General features: G+C 32.7%; 2 protein-coding genes across 2 annotated transcripts; one reads left to right on the forward strand and one right to left on the reverse strand.

Moving 5' to 3' along the window:
• Positions 1–2,100: 2,100 nt before the first annotated feature.
• Positions 2,101–7,410, reverse strand: LOC116337523 (nose resistant to fluoxetine protein 6-like). The gene is made up of 10 exons (XM_031762160.1): positions 6,926–7,410; positions 5,295–5,533; positions 5,029–5,222; positions 4,634–4,951; positions 3,954–4,211; positions 3,623–3,868; positions 3,462–3,557; positions 3,081–3,210; positions 2,476–2,793; positions 2,101–2,357 (listed from the first exon to the last, which is right to left on the reverse strand). The coding sequence occupies exons 1-10, from the start codon at positions 7,146–7,148 to the stop codon at positions 2,247–2,249; spliced, it is 2,133 nt and encodes a 710-aa protein (XP_031618020.1). The 5' UTR covers positions 7,149–7,410; the 3' UTR covers positions 2,101–2,246.
• Positions 7,411–9,862: 2,452 nt separating this feature from the next.
• LOC116337529 (neurotrophin 1) lies at positions 9,863–14,072 on the forward strand. The gene is made up of 5 exons (XM_031762174.1): positions 9,863–10,782; positions 11,389–11,900; positions 11,987–12,253; positions 12,321–12,444; positions 12,525–14,072. The coding sequence occupies exons 1-5, from the start codon at positions 10,384–10,386 to the stop codon at positions 13,143–13,145; spliced, it is 1,923 nt and encodes a 640-aa protein (XP_031618034.1). The 5' UTR covers positions 9,863–10,383; the 3' UTR covers positions 13,146–14,072.
• Positions 14,073–14,177: the final 105 nt, after the last annotated feature.

Raw genomic sequence — 14,177 nt, forward strand, 5'->3', positions numbered from 1 at the left:
GCTTATAGAGTCTTGATATCGCTAATTCGACTATGTGCATGGTCGATCCATGAAAAAAAAACAACAGAGAGACACAGACCCACACAAACACCATTTAACATGACGCGTTCACGGATTCAAGCACACATACATATGCCGTCTTGAAGCCATTCATACTATGCTCCACACAAACGTAACACCGATCAATCCATACGACAGCATACCTGCAATCCGTTTGTACTTTTGGGAATGACTTTTTCTTTAAAATTAAAATAAAACTAAATAAACACACACAAAGAGAAAATACACAAATAAATTTTGAAATCGGCTTTTTATTTTCTTCTCAAATTTTGTGTGGCTCGTATTATGTATGTTACAAAGTACAAACTATGACATCAAAACTGGAAAACGATCAATTTTGAATTTGAAAAAAAATATTCCAACCAACATTTCAATCGAGCTGACACTTCGGATGTGTCGAGTTGTTTTTTTTTTATTTGGAAAAATGTGTTTATTTTTGTTATGTTCATCGGAGCACTATCTGTTAGCGCGTCATTGAGATGGGTAAGCGAAACAAAATTTCGCGAATTTTAATCAACTTTTTTCATGTTCGAGATTTTCAGGATTGACAAGTCTAAGTCCGTTCATGTATTGTATGCACACAGAAAATTCATTGAAAAACTATCCGAAATGTCATATAAAATTTGAATCTAGTTGAAATTTCGTATAAAATTGAAATTCGTAGAATTCCATGCAAAATATCGTTTTTGTGTGTTCCCTTTCTTGTGGATTTTCTTTCTTTATTAGAACATAGGACAAATGAAAACGCAAGGTTAAAACAAGGGATAACGCGGTTTTCCCCAGGTATACAACCATTAAACATTGAAATCAACAGCAACGGTCCAACGACTCATCCCAACACAACAAATTTCTGAAAAATAAAAATAAACGATTAGCATCAATGAACAAGCATTTTCATGTGGCCACATATTTTGAATGCTCTCGAATGCTGGCACGTATTAAAAATATAAAATCATTACAATCCGAAGGAAACTATGCTTTCTTTGTCTTCTTTGGAAAAACATTCACACTGTGATTATATCACAGCAACAGACAATACGGCATTGCGTCACTAGCGCCTGTTGAATTCCGTTTTTTTTATTGTTTCTGAAAGCGAGAGCAAGAGTGCAATGAACATAATTCACCTTTTTCATTTTTAATTTCCGATCTTTTGTGCTCAAAAACCCCAATGAAATGAGTACCAATTCGTTTCTGTATATTGATGTGCCTAAATAATCGACCAATTTGTATGGAACGTCTACCTTATGCCAAAACACCCATATGTTCTGGAAATTAAGTTAAACAACAAATCAAGATAATTTATTGTAAAATTTCACATTTCACTCAAGTCCGAATTGTCTATAGCTTTTTTTCTTCAAAGTTCATGGATAATATATGCATATGTGTTTGTATGACATAATCATGATATCACATTGCAATAAATTATTTCGCCTAAATATATGTTATCAACTACGGAAAATTTAAGTAAGCCTTTTTACTCAACAATGAAATATGTATCTAGATTCTTACAAGTCAAAGCATAGGTACAAGAATTTGAAAAATAGAAAAAGTTGCGCCCCCAATATTTCGAACAATTGATGTCCATTTGTTGGACTTATTTTTGCTTTTTGATTACTGAGAGAAATAGAATTAATGCATCTCCATGCGATTATTCTCTGTTTTCTGGTGCCATGACTAGCTGGACTGACTTTTCTGATAAATCTGGCAAAATTACTGACCTTTTTTTAATCAAAACCTAACACCGTCTTCATAGACCCCTTGGAGGTTGGAAATTAAGTTTGAAAAAAGTGTGAAATTTTTTTTTAAAACAAATCAAGTAATTTTGATTTCACACCAACTGTGGACTACTAGCGGTCGATAAGATTCCAAAAAGCAATTTAGAACAACTTTTAAAATTTGAACTGAAAATTCAGGATTGAAGACCATGTTTAGATTGAGAACAATGGCTGTGTGATGCGTAATCTCTATGCAATAGATACACGTAAATAAAAATAAAACGATTTTGAAATTAAATTGAAATAATTTATTTACAAATGGGACAACGTATACAATGAATACCTCATAGATAACTAAAGGTGTAAATAAAATGACACCAATAAAACTTATAGTCTAGATTGCTTACAATTATTAATTCAAAATCTTTTATAAACTATATGGAATAACAATCAACAGATAATTTCTCTTAATCACTTCCCTTGAAGGAGTTTGCCCAAGCGAATAAACGGGTTCTCAAACAGCAGCATAAAAATGTACGATAACGTAAAGACGATAGCTTGAAAGCCCAAACTATTCACAAGCTACATGGATTGTTACGAGAGAAAAAAAAAACACAAAGAAATTATATTTATTTCATTGATGACCTTTCGATATGGTACATTCATAAATCAATGTTGATGATTCACGTGGTTTACTTACAAGAGACAAAAAGTCCAAATGTATTGGTGCTTCGGAAGACATTACTACGAACATGATGCACAATGGATTTATCAAATATGCGGTGTATGTCATTCGACTGTATGGAAGTAAACATTTCGCACTAAGAATGCGATTTATAATGCCTCCCCGTCCAGTTGCACATGCGATAATGAACCATGCAATGCCAAGGGACCACGCGGTTTTTCCTAGGCCAGTGTACAAAACGGCTCCCAACGGACTGAGCTCTTTTTTTGTCGGCCCAAAAATCATCAAAATCAACAGCAACGGTCCAACGACCCATCCCAACACAACGAATTTCTAAAAAAAAAATGAAATTAACATTAATGAATGAGCGTTTTCTCTCGCATGTATCGTCATGTATCGCGAATTATTGTCAGCGCATTGTGCGTTGTCAAAAACACAAAATCATTACAATTCGAAGGAAACTTCCAATATGCTTTCTTCATCTTCTTTGAAAAAACATTCACACTGTGATTATATCACAGCAACAGACAATACGACATTGCATCACTAGCGCATGTTGAATTGCGTTTTGCTTGTTTATTTCAAAAAGCGAGAGCTAAAGTGCAATGAACATAATTCACCTTTTTAATGTTTAATTTCCGATCTTTTGCGCTCAAAAACCATCCAGCATAAACCCCAATGAAATAGGCACCAATTCGCGTGTATGTCGGTGTGTACAAATAATCAACCACATTATATTGAACGTCCAACCTGTGACAAAAACAGTCCAACCATATATTCAAGTAATTTGAGTCAAACTACAAATCAAGTCTATACATTATTGAAAACTTGCACATTTTCACTCAAGTTCAAAATGTGTTTAGCTTTTTTTTCTTTAAAGTTCATGGATATTATATGCACATGTGTTTGTTTATGTTTTATAATCTATGATACCAAACATCAATAAAATATTTCGCCAAAATGTATGTTATCAACTACGAAAAATTCGATTCAATACTTACGTCAATGAGTATTTCAAAACATAGCCCAAATAGCCCGTGTATAAGCTGGCCGAAACAAATAAAAGGACGAAAATTGAGACTGCAACCTTTGGCTTTCTGCAAATAAAGGAACGCTTGATAATTACTCTAATTAGCGAAGTGTGATTGGCAAAATCGCTTACTTTGTATAAATGACCAAGAGAAATGAAGTTAGACAAAAGCATTGAAAGTCAGCTGCCAAAAACCAACTCCATGTCATGCACATGTTATCTAGTGGATACATGTTTTGGATGTAGAAAAGATTACGCCACCAATATTTTGGGCAATTGATGTCATTATGTTCGATCAACCAATATTGTGATGTATCACGCAAATAAATCGATAAGAAACCGGTTAATGCGATCACAACCAAGTACGGTGGCGTTAGCCTTATTGAAGAAGAGAAGAAAAATAGTGTTATTAAAATATATTAATTATTGTTTGCAAACAGTCTCAAGTGTGTCATTTATTTACCGAAGGTAACGATTCACCACAGAGCTAACGAACTTGATGATAGCACTTTCCTTCTTCTTCTTTTTCTCTGTCTGGAAGAATAAGTATGCCAAAACTAAGCCGCTGATAACAAAGTACGTGTCTACAGCAATGGCAACGGAAAAAAGTGGCTGCACGTACCATTCCTCTGCATATGTAAGTACCATTTGTAGATTTTCTACTGCACTTGGACCATAGAAAAACAAGTGGCCAGCAATGATCCAAATCATTCCAATAGCTCTGCAAATATACAAATCCAAATAATTTACATAAGCATTTATAAGTAGTTTGGAGTTTTCTTCAGTTTTTAAGCACACTTTTCGTAACCGATGAAATGGTTGGCTGGAGAAAAACACATAATTATTTGATCCATTCAATCTTAATGTTTGGCTGTTCGGAACGAATTTTAAGGCATGACATCACTTAAATGACGACAACCTACCTACGTCATAATTAATCAACATTTTTTTTTAAACTAATAATTTCGAATATAAAAATTGACATACAACTGCTATATCATTTTATTTAAAGTGGTCAATGACGTAGAATTCAGAGTGAGTTAATTGCTCGAATAATTCTTTTACGTATTCTAGCAGCAACTATTCGCACAATAATTATAAGATTCAATGTGTGTATCAAAACTTATTGAAGTATTAACTTACCTCATTCCATGAATGACTTCAATCGAGTCCGTGCCAAGTGATTCGGTTGTAATAATTTCGGAATTTTTAACGATGCAAAAACAGGACAAAAATCGTTCAATAATCGAATTGGTTCGCTTTGTTTTATTTGTTTGTTGATTAAATAACGCACTATCAACATTCAGTACCGCATTAATGTTGGTACATTTGATTTGATTATTATTGGCTTTTTTGATGTCTATGTCAGCTACCGGCTTATTAAAAATAACTTTCTCCAATGATAAATTCATATAAATCGAACCAATTGTCACAAGAACTAGATTAAGCAACAAAATATACCTAAAACAAAGAGAACATTTTCATAAGATTCATTTCAATCGTCGCTTGACGTATTTCCCACAAAATCATATACATACAAAAAAAGGTTCACCATCATTGTACCAAAAAAGTTGTCACGTAATTTGATCGTTTTGCTCTCAACAATCGAAAAGTTTTCATCCAGATAGTACTTTTCACCAAAGATTCTGCTATTCAACATGGTGTCCACGAGACGATTAACATCTTCATCTGAACAAGATTGTGGCAAACAGATACCAACATGTAGCATAGTCTGATCAGAAAAAAGTTCACATTATTTTGAATTACACATTATGATTAATGAAATGTTGAATGATCCAATTACCTTTTCAAATGTGCTGATATCAACTTGCCAGCGTGAACTATGTCTGGCCCATATAAGTTTGTATTCAACGGGAAATGGTGATTCGATGTACGTTAGATTTTTGAAGTGATTCTTATGTAATTCGTGTGACAGCACGACCGGTGCACGTTTATTAATAAATTGACAAGCCTTTTTCGAGCCGAGCCAAAAGTTATTACCCCACACAAATCCAGGAGCAACGTGACCAGATGCGTCCAACACTTTTGTTCATCATACAGGAAATAATTTGTATTTTTAAATGGCATGCAAGTTAATAAAAAGAAATATGCGTACTTGAATTGAATGAATATGGGCATGAAAATGTGGATGATATTTTATTCGATTCCGTCACTCATTCAATGGTAAGGTTTTTATCTCTGGTTTTGCGGTTAAGTTCATTGTTCTGATATATTATTAAGTAAAACAGTAAAGCATTAATACATTCGTAGTATTCGTGCATAATACACATGGCGGGATTACATTGAATCAGCCGTTGTTATTGAAAATGTGACTCTTGCGCAATTTTTGCATATTTTAGTAAAATCACTGCTTAAATCATCCGATACATTCGATTTACATCGAATGAATAAGCCGGTTAAGGTCTTTAATTAAAACACGCACACATAATGTGCATTTTTATCTAAAAAAAAAAAATAAACACCAAAATGTATCTATCGTGCGATTTATTTGCTGGTTTTATGAAGATGTAAAGGTCAATTTCGTATGACAATAGCAACAACGACAAATAAAACAGATACGCAAGACCTTGGTCGATGGCACAGACTTCTAAGGTACACCATCAACAATAAATGTGTCACATATCAATATCACATGAATAATCATTTTAAATTGACAATGCGTTGCGGCGATTCAATAATTCGCTTTTTCTTCTTTTTTTAAAGATATACTTTCATTCTCTCGATTGGGCGATTTTCATGATTAATTATGCATTAGTTATGCATATTAATGGTCATTTTTGCATCAAAAAAAACAACAACAAAAGAAAAACATGAAAACCAACAAATTACATCTCGACGAGATAATCATGTTAGAATGAGCATTTTCAAATATTTTCTAGAAATGTTCATTTGGTATATTTAGTTATGTGACTTGCTTTTTATAAACCAACCATCCATATTTTCATTTAAATATTCTTAGTAACATTTTGGAGCTGAAGTGATTTAAATTCAATGAAACATCTAATGAAACATTTAAATGAGAAACCATTTTCAATGTGTGCAACATGTATTATTGCGGTCTCTGGAATATTTCTCATTTGTGCAAAAAAAATGCATAAGAAGCCCAGTACTTAAATCAAAATTAATGACGTCCAATCGATTTGCTGTTTTATGGTAAAAACCACAAATGTCAGTTAATTTTTTTTTCAATTTGCACTATAAACGGTACACAAAATAATTTACTGTTAAATCAGATGCACCTTAAACTTGAACAATTTGTTAATTGAGAAGTCTGTTGTATTTTTCCAGTTTATAGGTTTGCAATTTGGAATTTCAATCGCATTAAATACATGTGTCACGTGTTATACAAATTTACATTCTATTTAATTTTCCAAATGATGATTTGAATGAATGTCGAATCATTGTTGTACTTACATTTAATAGCCCAAATTTCTTTAATATCAAGACCATTTTGAATGGACCTTAATTGTTGGTTACATAATTTTGTGATTTTTAGATCGTGTTGAAGATGGGTTTGCAAAACATCACTCAATAAACCGGAAAAATTGGTCGTTACAGATGAATTTGTTGTTGCAGCCAGAATTGAACTGATCAGTCCAAAAAATATCGATAATTTAACATTTAAAATTGTTTTCATTTTAATCACAGTTTTTGGAACGCACTTTAACAAATTAACTGAATTTTACACAATTCAAAATCGATCCTTTTCAATAAAATATTATATATTCAACTTATCGTTTCCATACCATAACTACTTCTATCGAATGTTAACGTTAAAATGAGCAAAATAATCTCAAAACCGAAAAATGTTTGACCAAAAACCGATTAGTTGTCTTTAATAATTTGCTTCTTAATCACTTTCGTCGAGAGTTTCGTTGAATTAGTGCATTAGGTATTATTATTTTTTTGGTGTGTACACCACAGTTCAACATTCGGCAATCAACTGAATGTCTTATCTTTCTGAACTGAAAATGGTTTATGATATGACGCCCTTCTCTCAGCACGATTGGTCACGTCAAACCAAATATACTTACTTCAACACTAACCTAGGTCATATATCGCCAGTGTTATATTTACTTTATCTTTTTTTTTCTCGCTTCTTTTGTTTAAATATTATTTTATTTCGGTAGAGCATCGGTATGAATCAGTCGCGCGCAGTTTATTTAAATCTGACGCGAGATAAAAATGTATTTATTTTGTTGGTGCTCGTTGGCAATGAAAACAGAAACAGGTGGGTTTCAGCATTTAGAAAAATTATGCACCGCATAGACCTCTATCCACAATATCTCTATCCACTCTTGTCTCGATTGTGTAATCGCTTTTAAATTGGTGTGTTGTCGCATTGTTAGGCATATAGTAATTAAAGCGTGCCATTTTTTGCGCCTCTGTTTTTTGTTTTGTTTCTTCGCTTTCAACACATTCTTTTATAGTCATTTTGAATTTGTGCGATATGCCATAGATTCAAATTAAGATTTATTGAAATGCAGATGGACAAAAGAAAAATTAATTAATTCATTGAACTCATCGATAATTTGTGTTGTGCATCGTTGCATATGTCTTGGTCATCTCTACCAATTGTTCAATGCACTATGGAAACAGCCAAACCAGTTTAACAGCAGTTGAATGAAATTTCAACATAAGTTCAGTAAAATGATGCAAAATAGTGAGTAACTCAATTATAATCATAGTCTCGACATGTCGTTTACCTGCCGTTTATGTATATGTGCTCATACATGTTGTATTGTTAACAATCATATGGGATTTATTTCATACGACGCTTACATTCAGCTATCACATTTAACATCTTTGCAAAACATTGTTCGCGTCATTTTTTGAATGTATGTCGTTTATTATGTATGCCGATATATTCCTTGACCTTGTCGCTAAATGCATTTCCTCTTTTAAATGGCTTCGTGATGGAATCGAATACTTAGATCACTTTGGCACGGTATTTTTTTTCGTCTTCCGTAGCTACATATTCGAAATATTCGAATTACGCATGATCCACCAATAAGTAGTTGATTTTCATAGCAAATCAAACGTAATCAATGATTTTCGAATTTTCATTTCTTTTTTTGTCTGTGCATGTGTAGAACTTAATCGTAATCGTTACATTGAGAGATACTTTTACCATTTTCTAATTGTTTGTGTTGGTCTAATGTGTAAAAATTTGCATTCGTTTGCTGGAGGTGTTGCTGGTGTTGTTGCAGCCGTTGTTGTTATTTTCAATAGGCTCATTTACAGATTGGCCCTCATGAAATTTATTGAAAATCAAACAATGTCGGCTTAACTAAAAAAGCAACAAAATGTCAAGGTTACAGAACTCGGTTTGTTAATGGTTATTACTTTACTGCAGCACGTGAACTACTTCTTGAATTGATGACAGTATTAGAGCTTTCAAAATGGGAAAAGTTGCCACGAGCAATCTACGTATAATGTTTGTTATAGTCGATGCTGTAGAAAGCCAAAGAAATTTATTCACCGCATTGAGATTTGAGACTATGGATGTTGTTCAAATGTCAATAATTCATTGTGAAATACTTACTATAAATGTTTCAAAGACTGTTTTTTGACCTTGTGTCTCTTCTATGAACTTGTATATCTTCTTCTTAAGGATTAATACCATCGAAATGTCTCACATTATTTGTATAAAATTATAAAAACCTATTTTTATGATCGTCGGTTTTTGGGCATTTTTTTTTTTGTTTCTTGTGCGCAGGTATATCGAATTCATTTGGTATATATATAAAAATTCAGATTGATCCACTTACAAAGAAAGTATTATTTTGCATTTTTCTTTCTTTCGATTCACTCGAACGGTGCTTTTTGCTGTTGTTATATTTAAAAAAAAATGTCAAAAATTGAATACAAATTTTAGGTTACATTTTTTTGAATCAGACTTTTTTTTTGTTCAAGCAGAGTATAGATGCTTTGTAATCCATAAATATATTCATTCAATTCAAAATGATTTTTGTGTAAAAATGACGTACAAATGCAATCACATCGAAAATTACACATACTTGATTCAAACACACATAAAAATACTTGCAGCATATAATCTCTGAAAAGCGCTAGCCATTTTATTGAAATGTTTCATCAAACGAAAGTTAACCGAAGTATTCTTTTCAGTGTGTTCAACTGTATCGCGTTTTGTCGAAACGATCTCATGTGAACAGATGTATATATTAATGAAAGCCAATGCGTAAAAATGGCTTATTTGCTATGCCGTTATTTAAAATACAATCTCATACAAGCACAAGAGAAAGAAGAGAAAAAGAGCCACGAATATTCTTAAGTCTTCGAGCGAGAGATGTTAGTTTTACCAAACGTTTCAGCGGAGAAAGATGTTGTTTAAGTGAAACCGTGCATATGCCAGTGTAGTAAGAGCAAACAAATTTTTTTATTCGTTTTGCTTGTTTCACCAGTGCGCATCGAATATACTTCGTTGTTTTTCTCATATCTGAAGAATAAAAGATAAATATAAAGATATATAGATAGATATATAGATATATATATATATACAGGTTATAATACAGCGTTTTGCTAATTAAGGTCGCTTGCAATGAAAACAACTACAATGCTTGTTCGGTTTTAAATTGCAAAGAATATAACTATCGACAAACAGAGATAAATTTCAGCGCTCAGCGTCCAAATTGAGTTCGCCGTACAGGAAACGACCAAAGTTCGTGAGCCATCTTTGGTAAAAACCAGATATCACACACATTGGTGTTGATCAGTGAGTGCAATTGAACTCTCTTACAAGTTGGTCAAATAAAATTTGTGTGATATTGTGCATGAAATAGAAGGAGAAACTTTGTGCTTAAGCAAAAACAAAAACGGAAATCAAAGAAGAAAAAAAAAACAAGAATAAAATGCAATTCATAAAATGTGTGTTCGTTTTGTGTCTTTTAATTCAAATGATAAATAATGTATTGAGTGTGTACCACGATGATTCATCAACTGATTTTGATGTTGACGATGATGATCTACCATCGATGATGCATCATTATCATAGCGAACCAGATATTCGTGGCTTTGAAAGAATGATGCTTAAAGATATGGCCGAAGATGAGCCGGAATTTTTCAACGAAAAAGAAAAACACATTCGTGATGCTCTTGTTCGATCAACACATGATGTACGCAGTCAACGAACATTATCGGAAATGTTGCCGATTTTAAGATCATTATCAAAAGAACAACGATTAACATTAGCTGCACTGATTGCCACACAGACAAATCCAAAGTCTGGCAAATCATTGGATTTGAAGCAAGTATGATAAAAAAAAAACAAATAATTTTCTTCTTCTACATTTCATATTTCAATTGATTACTTTCTGAATTGATTTGATTTGTCGTTTTCGAATTAAAAAAACAAATTATTCATTTAACATGGTTTGATTGCTAGCATTTCATCTCAATCGAAAGTAGCAAGTAAAAGTGTGTTTCTCTTTCTATTCATCTTATACTGGTTCATTGCAGACGTATTACAAACCATATACATATATCGTATGGCCGTGCGTAGCATTGAATCATTGATCACATTTCTAGAATTCAAAGATTCGTGAAAACGGCGATTCAGTCGATCGGTTCGCGCAAAAAGAAATGAACAATAAACACGTTTTCTGTGTGTATGTTACTAATGTGCATGAAGTGGCACTATGCAAAACCAAGAGCGTAGCGTTTATAACCACTTTTACTCGTATATCGCCATACGAAAATAGATGAACAAAGAGCATGGAGCAAGAGAAAGAGAGACATGCTGATTGGCTTATTAAAGCCAATTCATATGAATATATATATTTATAGTTTTTTATTCATATTGATTCGCACAATGTCATTGATTGGTTAAATATTTTAATTCGATTTCATTGATTTAGGTTGAGGAGATGTTTGGAGAGCAGAGAAATTCCATTTTGCCAATTGTTTATAATATAGCGAATGTTGTGAAAAAGAATATGCTTGAACAATCGATTGAAAATGAATTCAACGATGAAAAAACGGAAAATGAATATCGGTCATCGTCTGAACTACATCGATGGAAACGATCCACAAAATATGAAGACGATCAACCATCGTATCACGAACGGAAATTGAATATGACCAATTTTCGAGGAACACCAGAGTCAAACGATCAACATGCCATTGAATCGGAAACGAGAATTCATGTGAGTTTGCCGAATTCAAACATTTCGACAATCATGTCATTGGAAGAAGTAGAGCATTTGGCATTCAAAGATTTAAACGGAACAACACCGATTAGCAACGACAATGATACTAATATAGAAAGTCTTCCGGAACCTGAAATGCTTATACGACCATATCGCGTACGTCCACGTCCAATTAGCGAACGTTTTGATAACATTTATTTGTATGTCGTTGACTATCCAATGTAAGCATACAATACATCTTCTAAATTGGACATTCAAATCCAATAATAATTAATTATTTTTATACATATGCATTTTGGCATTTCAGACATCAAATAATGGGAAGTATAAGAAGACATCGATATGCAATGACCGCTCTGCTGGCGGATAACCCAACTGATTGGCGAAATCGTATGCAAGAGCTGGAAAATAAAAAGCGACGTGAAGATGAAGAAAATAATGTACCATCAAGTGGAATGTGTCCGTCAATTGTTCGATATGCCAGACCGCAGAAAGCCCGATCGGCATCGGGTGAATGGAAGTACATTGTAAATACAGGACAACACACCCAGACTCTTCGTTTGGAAAAGTGCACGTAAGAACCATTTTCTTTACATAAAAAAAAATTAAATTATTTAATCTAATAAAGAAATATTTTGCAGCCATCCCGAGCATTCATGCACATATTTGACCGATAATTTTAGTTCAAGATGTGCTCAAATTTACAATTACCATCGACTACTCAGTTGGGATAATAAGCGTGGACTACATATCGATATATTCAAGGTTGAATTTGCTTGCATTTCCCAAATTCAATAAACATTCAAAAATTAAATGATTTTTTTTTTTTTTTTTCAATTTATAAGGTTCCAACATGTTGTTCATGCCAAATTGATGGATACAGAGAAAAATTTCCGCCGATAAGTCCACATGCAGGCGATGATCAAGATTTGTTTGAGACACGATTTTCTGCGTCCGATGCCTTGTACTCATTGGCCAACAATGATTATAACGATAATGAAGGTGATGCCGAAGAATCGCCCAGTGAACCAAATGGTGCTGTATTTCGGCCAATAATTACAAAGAAACAACGTTTTGAAAAAAGAAAAAAATTAAAACGTCCAACAAGCAGTCTGCCTGACACATTTCTTACACCGCCCAGCCCAAAGTATGAGCACGATGTACAATTTAAGCGCAAACAATCGTCAATTCCAATCGCAAATCGTGCATCGGATACGTCAAGTCAAACGCCGGTATTGATTGGAAGTGATGATGGAACCGACACTGAACGTCCCAGTAAAAATGGATTCACGCCAATCAGTGTGCCCGTAAAAAATGCACAAATACCACGATTGACACCATCCAAAGTTTTAATAAAACGGGTTAATTATAACTATCATCCAATAATTGATTTCTTCTTCCGCGATCGAGCTGTCAAGGCAGCAAAAGCCAAGGAGAATAGGGCTGGCCATAGCATTGTGTCATAACCGAAATGAAGTTTCCAAACAGTATATGTTGTCAATTATTTTTTTTCTTTTTTTCGCTAAATAGTAATCAAAAATAGAATAGTCAAGGTAAAAAAAAAAAACAAAACACTTGGACGATCAGTATGTTTGATACATTTCTGAAACAAAACGAAAAATCAGGAACAATTATGAAATAAATTTTTTCTAAAGATACCTTCAATTATAGTCAATTTTCGCGAAAATGAAAATAAATATTCGTATTTTTCCATTTTTGCCAAAAGCGAAAATCAAAAGGAGAATTTCAAAAGCGAAAATCACAAAAATATTGCGATGGCCCAGTAATCATTTGTTTATTTTTATTTTATATTTACAAGTTATTTATTTATTTATTTCTAAACTTATTTATTCATTTATTTATTTATTTGTCGTTAGAATAGATCCAATCTCTCACTTATAGCATATCGTTTCCATGAAAATCACAAAAATGATTTTTTTTTGTTGAAATGATGTTAAACATGAGTAAAATATTTTGATATTCTATTTAAAAACAAAAGAACCTTCGTCAGCAGCCCATTGGAAATGGTATTTGAAAATTTACAAAAGATGAGGAGATCAGAAAAAATATAGACAGTGGATGAACGAAAAAACATGCAAAATTTCCTTGAGTATTTGCAATAATTTTTGTTTTGTTAATTCACATTACATTTCCATCAAATACTAATTCTTTATTATTGTACAAGCTGCATTCAAAATATTCAAATATTCTTGTGTGGTGAAAAAAGACAGTCTTTTCTAAAAAAAAAATACTTTGAACATAAATCCTTTGAACATACATTCTTTTGCAAAATACTGTGTTCATTCCATTAATAAAATCAGTACAATTATTTAATCAATGTAAATAAAACATGTGTAAATATATTAGAGATAATAAAGATGTCTGCGTCTAAATTATGTTTTTTTTTTCATTTAGCTAAAAATTTATTAAACATTTTTTTCGATTACGAAAATAAAAACTATGTTTTTCTTTCTTCAATGCCATAATCTGTTTCGATT

Source organism: Contarinia nasturtii, unplaced genomic scaffold (assembly GCF_009176525.2).
Source record: "Contarinia nasturtii isolate CC-2019 unplaced genomic scaffold, AAFC_CNas_1.1 Cnas_scaffold_285, whole genome shotgun sequence".
In the NCBI taxonomy this organism is placed as follows: domain Eukaryota; kingdom Metazoa; phylum Arthropoda; class Insecta; order Diptera; family Cecidomyiidae; genus Contarinia; species Contarinia nasturtii.

Coding starts and splice junctions, on each gene's coding strand:
- LOC116337529 (XM_031762174.1), top strand. CDS start 10,384: ATGCAATTCATAAAATGTGTGTTCGTTTTGTGTCTTTTAATTCAAATG. Junction 12,254..12,320: donor CTTCGTTTGGAAAAGTGCAC/GTAAGAACCATT, acceptor AATATTTTGCAG/CCATCCCGAGCATTCATGCA. Junction 12,445..12,524: donor TACATATCGATATATTCAAG/GTTGAATTTGCT, acceptor TCAATTTATAAG/GTTCCAACATGTTGTTCATG.
- LOC116337523 (XM_031762160.1), bottom strand. CDS start 7,148: ATGAAAACAATTTTAAATGTTAAATTATCGATATTTTTTGGACTGATC. Junction 5,534..6,925: donor AGAAATTTGGGCTATTAAAT/GTAAGTACAACA, acceptor GATGAACAAAAG/TGTTGGACGCATCTGGTCAC. Junction 3,211..3,461: donor GTTTTGAAATACTCATTGAC/GTAAGTATTGAA, acceptor TTTTTGTCACAG/GTTGGACGTTCAATATAATG.